Here is a 9,580-nt window from a genome sequence, read left to right as displayed (position 1 = left end):
GCACCGGCGCAGACGATATGTAGCACGGTGCGCCGCAATCCATGCCCACCATTGGCTAAGATTTGGGCTGGTAGTGTGACGTACCAAATCCAGATTGAAACAAGTGCAGAAATAGATAATTTGTAAAACTTCTCTAACCCCTAATATATTAAACTATTTTAAGTTATTTCTTATCGATTCTGAGACCGGCAGTTGCAATTTTGAACTTTTAATAAGGGCAAACTCAAAAAGAAGTGTGCGGGAGCTTCGTTCCCACTCGCCTTTTACGCACACCCTTCTCCGGCAGGAACCGCGCGCACGCGCAGTCGGTGCAGTCCCTTGGATCTTGCTGGCTGTTGTAGTCGGTAAGTTTGCTCTAGTTTTGCTGCCGTTATCCGCGGTAATCTGCCCGTTGAGAAAGTTACGCCGAAAACTGTTACTTTCACAAGTATGCCAAACTCTTAGGGTAACTGTATCTGCTGTTAATTTCAGAGCAGACTTCCAAAAAAATAGCCGATGATGTCCGAGCTAATTCCCCACGGCTCACGAGAGCCGGCTTCTCTGTGAAGGTCACCCCAGCAAACTGAAATTAAGATTCCCGGTGTCCATCGTTCGCCGTTCTTTTCGGTGGCGCATTTAGCGGCATAGTTTATTCGCACCTGTCGCCTTGTTGTACAGTCTTTTCGCCCTCATTTTGCAGTTGTGTACACCCTTCGAGGACCAAACTAGAGATGTTCGCCCTCAAGCTCGCCGCCCCCGTTTCACGAACTGTGGTGAGTACTGACCTTGCATGACCTCACCCGTTAAGACTTCACTGCCTTTAGTCACAAGCCTCTACTGTTAGCAACGTAGTGCTTGTCTAGAGAGGTTTCTGTTCTCAATAGAGCATTAAAGAGCACCATCAAAAGCAAACGGTGTACTGCGTCGCCATGTTGAAACGACCCCGTCGTATCTCCACAGCAGTCCTTCCTTAAAGCGCCGCTTTGTCGGACCCAGACGTTCCAGGTCTTCAGGTAGCATAATTTTTTCACAATTTCGTGTGATAGGCGTTCACAGGCTTAGCTTCCCATAAACCGGCTTATTGGCCTCAGACCTCCCGCGAGCCCCGGCTGCTAGCGGGGCGCGTCCGGCGTTATCCCGTTCACGAAATGGACTTGCCGCGTGCTCTCGTTTATGCGTAACTGATTTCGTCAATCACGCCCGGCCGCTGCATGTGCGCTAAATAATGTTCCACGCTAGCCGGTAACAGTGTAGTTTATGGAAGTCTTCGGTTAACTGAGGCCCAATGCACTGTCGCAGCCGGACGAGTTTTCGTTCTGCTAAGGTCATTGATGCCTGTTCAATCCTGGTCACCTTGCAACGACCAGAATGTCCTTCGTAGTCCGAAGCCTGAACAGCTAGAGGTCATTGCTCCGAATCACAGCGGGCGATGAAAGTTCCCTGCTGAAAGTTTCTCGATAACCTGAGGGGTCTCGATAGCGTTCCCACCATTTGAAGGCGCCCGTATGAACGCTCACTCAGTCTATTCTGTGAATTTGTTTTCCGCTAAGTCTCCTTGATTTAGTCCGGAAAATGACCTGGTCGTAGATATAATAGCAACTTCATGAGGCACGCCTACCTCTCGCCATTCAAATTGCCCGCTACCGCTTTTTTTTTTTTTTTGAGTTCAACACGCACGCAGAGGCCACCGCTGTTGCAGACACCCCTATGCCAAATGCAGGTCAAGTTGTGCTGAAGTACCTAATCAGTGTTGCTCTTGATGTGCCTTTACAAGCAATAACTTCCCTTTAATTTATCCTGTTCTTCAGTCTTTCGTGAAACTAAAAAAATTTAGCTAGTTTCCTCAGTGTGACAAAGCATTGTTTCCAGGCCTCTGCCACTTCCCGGTCTTGCCTGCGGCCTCTGTCCTCATCAGTCAGCAACAGCCGGCTCTTTGAAGAGGTGGGTTGCATGTGATCTACTAGGCAAGATATAATGCTCAATTCTACAATGCATCTTGAGGATGAAGGTGCATTCGGAAGCTCAATTCTGGCAGTACAGTCATTTGACAAACCTGAGAAGGGTGAAAATTTGGCCTTGTTCTTCATACAACATGCTGCAAGTGAAGCACACTGTGTTGTACCCTCTGTTTGTCCCAGTTTTTCGTGCTTTCAGTGTGTTCATCGATAAGTTGGTCTCGCACAAATTCAAGGCTGTGGATAAGGATTTGACTTCCTAGAAAGCAGGAAAGTAACGGCCTGTGAATGTTAGCATATTTTGTTTGTACCAGTATGTAAGTTTTAAAATTACTTGCTGTGGTCGCTTAGTGGTTATGATGTTCGGCTAATTTGAAATTCACGAGGGAGAATTTTTGAAAACCTGTAATAGCCTACTATAAACAGGAATCTCTAGACTACCATTCTTCGAATGAGTTTCCCTAAGCTTGCTAGCAATATGTGCAAGACGGAGGGAATGCACATGGCACCTTTCCAACTCAGTTGGAAGTATGTCTACAACTCTATTTGCTGAACTTAAGGGCCACCCCACCTCTTTGGATCCACTAGTACAGAAATATTGCTCTACGTGACCAGTGCTGCAGTTGTATTTGATGTGATGCTTTCAGCGGAATAGCTATTTCGTACATAACTTCTGGACGTAATATTACATCAAATAACGCACTTCTGCACACCAGTGCTGCTTCTATGCAATGCACATGGTTGCAGGCTGTGGTAGCTGGATCGTCACTCCTCTCGTTAGGTGTCCATATCCGTGGCACCTTCCATGTAATAGTCATGTTCTGTGATGCACGAGTGAGAATTTGTGTTGCATTGAATGACGCAGCACATACCTAGCAAAACACAGGGAATGCGGGAGATGGAAATGCAAGACAATGAGCAAAATTAAAACAAGATGAAAGGCAGGAGCCGACGTTTTGACGAGTGGACTTGTGTTTTGTTGCATTGAAAACGACGAGTCCACTTGTGAAAACGTTGCCTCCTGCTTTCATATGTGACTCTCCATGTTTAGTCGTAGATGTGAGCAGCCGAAGTCTGGGAACCTTCACAGCTTTACCTGCTATGTATGAAACAGTGGTAATTTCAACGAGTTCAAAATGTCTCCATGCACCTTTAAAGCTTGTGGGTAGATGGTTGCTTGTGTAGGGCTGAAGGCTGTTTTCAACATAGCTTGGTTAACTTTTTGCTCCTTGCAGAACCAGAGCAAGTCCGTGGTGCTGCCCGCCGGAGTCTCTGGACTGGCTCTTGGCGCTGGGCCTCTTAGCCAAGTATGTTGCTTACCGATGCTTAAATAGTTTCCTCTTCATAGCTGCCATGTTCGAACTGCCTTGTAATACTGATGCATGAGTCAGGCACAGTGCCTATTACTATTTTTTCATTTATAGCAGTAAAAGTGCTATAGGTGTTTCTGGCATACTCCTTTAGCAAATAAATTTCGGAATAAATGCAGGTTTCAGAAATCCGTACTTCATAACTTTTGGAGGTTCCTCGTGGCAATCACAGGGTTAAAAGGGCCCTGCAACACTCCCAAGAAAGTTCATTGGCTGACACGGGTAGCATCATCGCGATGTGCCACTTTCTTGCAATGGACATGTCTATGTGCAGCAACTACGCTCAGTGGTTAAAACTGTTATGCATTTTTTGTTTGCACAATATTGCGAGTACTGTGAAAGACATTATGGCATTACATTATAGAAATTTTAGTTATCAACAGCTGCAAGCGTGGTCTTGTAGCGATAGGAAACTCAACATGCTGATGCCATGGCCTCCGAGATTAAACTGTATGCTGTTCTGATTAGTGGCCACAGTGAAGCGATCAAGCTGAACAAGCTTAAGAAACATGGCTCGCATATAACTGTTGCCTAACTTCACTGCCTTGCTGTTAATGGGCAGTGCAGTTTGTCATGAGGGAGTAAAATTTGGCACACAGTGGCTGGAAAATTAGTGCAGTGTAGCTTTTATTTCGCTTGTATTTAGAACATGCACAACAAGCATGCACTTGTTCGCAACAATTACCTTGGGTTTTGCGCACATTATAAATTATTGCTCACTTTGCTGGCAAAGCATTAAATGAAAACTTTCTGCTTCATTCGGTGCCCAAAATACCGTATTTATTTGCATAATGATTGCACTCGCGTAAAGACTGCACCCCTGAATTTTGTCGTCAAAATTCTATTTTCTTCCTTTCCCGTGTAATGATCGCACCCCGAACTTGCCACAGCGATATGACGTGTGCCAAGTCTAGCTAATGACGATCGCGCTTTCGGTCTGTCAAATGCTATGCGAATGACTCTTCCAAGACATACCAAGCGGTATGCACGTACCGAACATTCTAGAGCAGATGCTCGTTTTCGTTCCTTTCATCACTTTCCGCACTTCCATGACAAAAAAGCTACAATGAAACTTGCTTTAGCTTTATTATTTGTAGGCTTTATAGTGATTGTGGTCAACAACAAACAAGGTGCTTTCGATTCTTCTCGTCTGCACTCATTGGCACGCAACAAATTGCGAGCAGCAACGATAGTAGCCATGTTTACACTGATACGTTAGAAGTGTACCGTATTCATACGCTGACGCTTCTAACGCAGCTAAGGTATTCGCCCACTTATAGCGGAAGCGTGCTGTACTTAGAGTGGTGAAGACAAATGCCGCTGTTTCCGCAGCGTGCCCGCCATGTGTTTCTATGTCACTGGCAGCTAAGCGCTCCCATCTGTTTCTGCCCCCTCAAAGTGGTCATAGCTGTTGTTGCCGCGAACTTGCCGATAGTAACGATATTATTCATTACTGATGCGGAAGAAACTTTCCATGCGTGTAATGTACTCAAGAGAAAAAGAAAAAGCGGTCGGCGCAAACAACTTGCTCCGCCGGCCTCCGTTTTAGTTTCGGTGTCTCGCACTGTTATAGCGGCAGCTGCGTATTTGTTGACCTGTTGTCATCCCGCAGCAAATGCAGGATGGAAAAGTTTTCTGTTTACGGAAAATTTAACCAGCGTAATGATCGCACCCCTGAATTTGCATCAATTGTTTTGATAAATAAGTGCAATCATTATGCAAGTAAATACGGTATGTGCAGTGATGCAGGCAAAGGCCTAATTACCAAACGGCACTGTGCGGTGTATGAAATTTCTATTTTTTATACATTAGTCTATGGCCAACTTGGCAGCACTTGCGAAGCTGAGTAATGGAGCATGCGCAAATAGTCTGTATCCAGAAATAACCATGATTCAAAAGGCGAGCTGTTACTTGCTTTGCTTATTATCTTGAACTCTTGCTGTGATTCCTTGAGCATATCAAATGATTGAAAACATTGCTGCAGGTAGTGCGGGGCTTCCAGACCAGTGCAGTCCAGCGGGACATTGACTCTGCTGCAAAGTTCATTGGAGCTGGAGCTGCTACCGTCGGTGTCGCCGGCTCTGGTAGGCTGTTGCTGCATTTAGCATGCTTCGTCTTCACTCTGTTCGTCTTCCATGTACAGTAGAACCCTGTTCATACGTTCTGGGGAAAATGGTGAGAAAAAACGTACCATCCGGGAAAACATACCATCCGAATTAAAAAAATTTACGGACTCCAACTATTCTTGACAAAAACGGAATGCACCAGTCGCAGTTTAGCGACGTGCTGGACGTTGATGCCGATAAATAGGTTCCGGGAATGTATGAACTGGCAAGGAATGATCGTAACTCTCTTCGGTTATTTTGGATCTATTGCGCCATTTTCTATTGGGTAACTCTATTGGGTTACTTGGGTGGCTGCTGCTAAAGGCGCTGGCGCCGTGTTGTGAAAACAATCTGCAATGTAAACAAAGTGCGGCCAGTGCCAGTAGCTTCGTATGCACTGTGCTTTCGACGTTTAGTTCGCGTTGGACAGCACAAAGGACAATTTGCTCTGTTGCTGCTGCGCTTCCTCCCTCTGTTTTTACAGCAACTTCCCGTGGTCATTGAGCAAGATGTATTCATGTTTACCTGTGCACGTGACAGTGCTTGTTAATTTAGTTAGTAAGCTAGTGTTTGCAACCTTATATGGCCACTAAAACTATCCTTGCTTCGCCTTTCGGGCAAAACTACTACTTTTTACTTTGGACGTTCATGACTCTTCGTAATAACGCTGTTACACATCGCGACCAAACTTCCGGAAGTGAGGCGGTTCAGGGTGTCATGGACTTCAGATAAAACTGAGTTTTTGTTGGATTAGCACGGTATGTTGCAACAAGTCAACTGTAGTTGTGATACCAAAAAACTATTCTTACCACTGTGAATCTTATGTTTCCTAGTATCCAGCTATGTGCCTAAAGCAAGATTCTGATAAGTAGTTTTTGCTCCATTGGGATCCCAGAAACAATGCTAAATTATTTTTAATCATGAAACTAATTGTCATCAAATTGTATCTTTTGTCGACAACAAACTGTTTCATAAGGCATTAGCTGACATTGTATAATTAGGAATTATTAACGTGTTATTTCATTTACTTGCTGTACTTACAAGTGACTAAGGACGGCACTGGTGAACGTTGTACTAAATGGAATTATCAAGATGCTACTTTGTTTCCATTGTCTGTCGTACTTACAAATATTGGGCAAAATATTGCATAGTATTGGATAATTAGTAATTAACATGCTGCATTGTTTATTTTCCGTACTTTATTGTTATACTTCTCGTTTTCCCACTCCCCTCTGTTATGCCTTCGGGCCTTGGGGGTACCGTAAATAAAAAATATTTAAAAAGTAATTGCATATTTGAAATGGTCATAGAAAACTGAACAAGGCCGTGCAGTTTCATTAAATGTGGCAAAGGAAGTGTTAAGATGAGAATAGCCACGATGTGGGGCTGAATGGCCAGCTTTCGAACAATTTTAACAATCCAGCAGGAAGCTTTTTCTTGTTGTTAGAACACGCGAATTTGATTACCCTAGCGCAAATGGGGACAGTCATGCATGTCCCATTGAATTAAACGAGACACTTTAGAAAAACTTAATTGGAAGGTTAGATGACATCTTTTCTTAATCTTCTGCACATCCGATATTACAGGATAGGGCCACTTGCTAGCAATTTTACTTTCTGCAGAAGCCACATCACATAAACTTTTACTGCGATTCAGAAATATAAAAAAATTCAAGATGTCCATAGTGTTCCGCAGAAATTTTTGGCCTAGACGCAATCTTACGCACAATTTTTGCCTTTGCACTTCAAAACAATAGCTTTCCTAAAGTGCGAATTGGTCAGAAAGTGCGACATGAAAAAAATTTATTCCAAGATCTCATGACATCCCAAAATTCATTCCACTGCCAGATAAAAAAAAATCATTTTCTTTTTTTGCAAAGGTAACAGACTTGGCGAGGAGCTTCTTTACATGCCGATTTTTAGTCCTGCAAATCCACCTTTAACTGCATTGATCGCAGGGACTTTGGCTGCTACCTACAAGCAAGCCCAAACCTTGAGCGAGTCATGTTGGTGTTGCTCAGACCATGGTGTAACAAGTCTCCCATCTGCTTTCAGGTGCTGGTATCGGCAGTGTGTTCGGCAGCCTGATCATTGGCTATGCCCGGAACCCATCCCTGAAGCAGCAGCTGTTCTCCTATGCCATCTTGGGCTTTGCCCTGTCTGAGGCCATGGGTCTCTTCTGTCTTATGATGGCCTTCCTGTTGCTGTTCGCCTTCTAAGACACTGCCACATGCCATGATCCTTTTTTTTTTTTCCGAATTGTGCATTAGAGACAGTTGTTGGCTGGCAATCGGACCTCTTGTTTTTGGAGGGGGGGCTGCCCGTAGCGCAGGTCATCTGTAAATGCCCGGACACTGAATTAAACAAGTAAAAAGATGCAAGCCTTATTGCGTGATCATTTTAAGTACTTGTTTGACTTTGCCCTACCATATCCATATTTTCCTGTGCAACAAGTACTCCCCTGAGCAAAAGTATGCGGACCCGGAATCTATTGACGAAACCAGATTTTCTTCTGTGCCTATGAATGTAACTTGGAATTGAGGACTGCAATCCAAGCTGGACACTGCAAATTTTCCAGGGCACTTGTCAATTTCAGTTTGTGCATCTGATTTTACAAATATTTCTAGTGAGCCTATAGTCCTTGTACTTTTGCTTACAAGTGTACATGACTGCAACTGCTTGCGTGTTCATACTGAAGTACAGTGCAATTCACTTATAATAATACCACATGTATATTTTTTTCATTTATCAAAATTTCTTTGTACAGGGTGAATTTGCTGGTCAATCTAAGCACGCAGTGCTTGTAAAATGACCAGGCAGTTGGTGAAACATATTAAATTCATATTACCACAATTAATACATTCTCTTGCATATATACACTGAACACCGTCCAATGCAGTAAACAAAAAAAAATAAGCATTTTGAGTTCCTGTCCATGTTGTGAAGAAAAACATCAAAGTAAAAAAAAAGTCAAAACATCAAAGCGATACATAAATACACCAGTCACTTACAGGACTACAACTCGATTCTAGTAGAGTGCGACACCTAAGTGTCGCACTTCCAGTAACTTGGGCGAAAATATTTTCCCAGCGTAGTCTAACACAACTGGTAAGTTCATCCCCTTTTTTTGTGTTTGGGGAGAGCAACGTTCGAATACCTCTGGTAGGTCTTAAGAGTCGTTCATACGCCCCCTTGGATGAGATTTTTGGATTCGTATTTGCCGTCCTGTATGTACAGGGAAACTACCGTGGCGTCCTTGCACTTCCCTGCGATGCCAGCACGGCAATCGCAGCTCCCCGCTAGGATTTGTCTGCTGTCGCCGATATTCAAGAATCAATGTCTCCTATAATTTGACGCGTCCACGCCGTAGATAACGAAGAAGCTTACGCTGAGCTTCACACATCTCGCTGGTGCATTATTTTTCGTTTGCGGAATAAACCTAGCAGTCGCTTCCGATCAGCGCAAGTTCAACACTTCCCTGACGTCGTAGACGTGCCCCACTTCAAATAGACGACTTCCTTTCTCTAAATTCTTTTCACGAAAGTAGCTATGAAGATCTTGCAATTCCCGAAACCCGGTTAAAATTAATATCGGCACGCTGTTTCGCGCCATCGCTACCGTTTGACAGGACGCCAAACACGCAGCGCGGGCTGCTGACGCCGTGAGTAATCCTACCACATTCGCGCAACTATTCGTCAGATGGCGCTAGGGGTCGGAAAGACAGGGCGCCGCCTAGCACTTACAACGTGCCCATAGCACCAGCGCCCACCTCTGAGCCCTTGCGCGTGCTTAGAAAATTGGAAAGCAGGCACGTTGGCGGCTCTGTAGCTTGCGATACTTTTTCGAACCTTCAGAGCAGCGATCGTTCGTGCCCTCTGTCGGCCTTTGAGCGTTGCGAATTCACATGGTAAGGACGGCGCGGATTATTTAGGCTGCTGAGAACTTGCTGGAGGTCAGAACGTTGGCATTCGATCGTAAATGTGTTACTTAAAACCATTAGCAATAACATCTTGCGAGCCGCACTTGACAAATGTTGCGTATCTAATTGTAGCGCATACTATACATTCGGAATCGTTTTGGCGCAGCGTTAGGGCTCGTTCAGATACTGTTAAAAAAAAGTAATTATGAGAACAGGAAAAAAAAGCTGCCGTCATTGAATTTGTATAACCGTC

At 44.3% G+C, this 9,580-nt stretch overlaps 1 protein-coding gene across 4 annotated transcripts; it reads left to right on the top strand.

Annotated features, from left to right (window-relative positions):
- The first annotated feature begins 283 nt into the window (after positions 1-283).
- On the top strand, positions 284-7,784 carry ATPsynC (ATP synthase, subunit C). Of its 4 annotated transcripts, none has more exons than XM_065452944.1 (6): positions 284-344; positions 680-752; positions 1,849-1,920; positions 3,170-3,241; positions 5,289-5,388; positions 7,464-7,784. In XM_065452944.1, the coding sequence occupies exons 2-6, from the start codon at positions 711-713 to the stop codon at positions 7,625-7,627; spliced, it is 450 nt and encodes a 149-aa protein (XP_065309016.1). In that variant the 5' UTR covers positions 284-344; positions 680-710; the 3' UTR covers positions 7,628-7,784. The 4 variants fall into 4 exon arrangements, with proteins under 4 accessions (XP_065309016.1, XP_065309018.1, XP_065309019.1 ...); XM_065452946.2 differs by having other exon boundaries at positions 338-427; XM_065452947.1 differs by lacking the exon at positions 284-344 and adding an exon at positions 421-445.
- Positions 7,785-9,580: the final 1,796 nt, after the last annotated feature.

The sequence above is a fragment of the Dermacentor albipictus genome, chromosome 4 (assembly GCF_038994185.2).
Source record: "Dermacentor albipictus isolate Rhodes 1998 colony chromosome 4, USDA_Dalb.pri_finalv2, whole genome shotgun sequence".
Classification (NCBI taxonomy): Eukaryota; Metazoa; Arthropoda; class Arachnida; order Ixodida; family Ixodidae; genus Dermacentor; species Dermacentor albipictus.
This window is presented reverse-complemented; position numbering and strand designations above follow the sequence as displayed.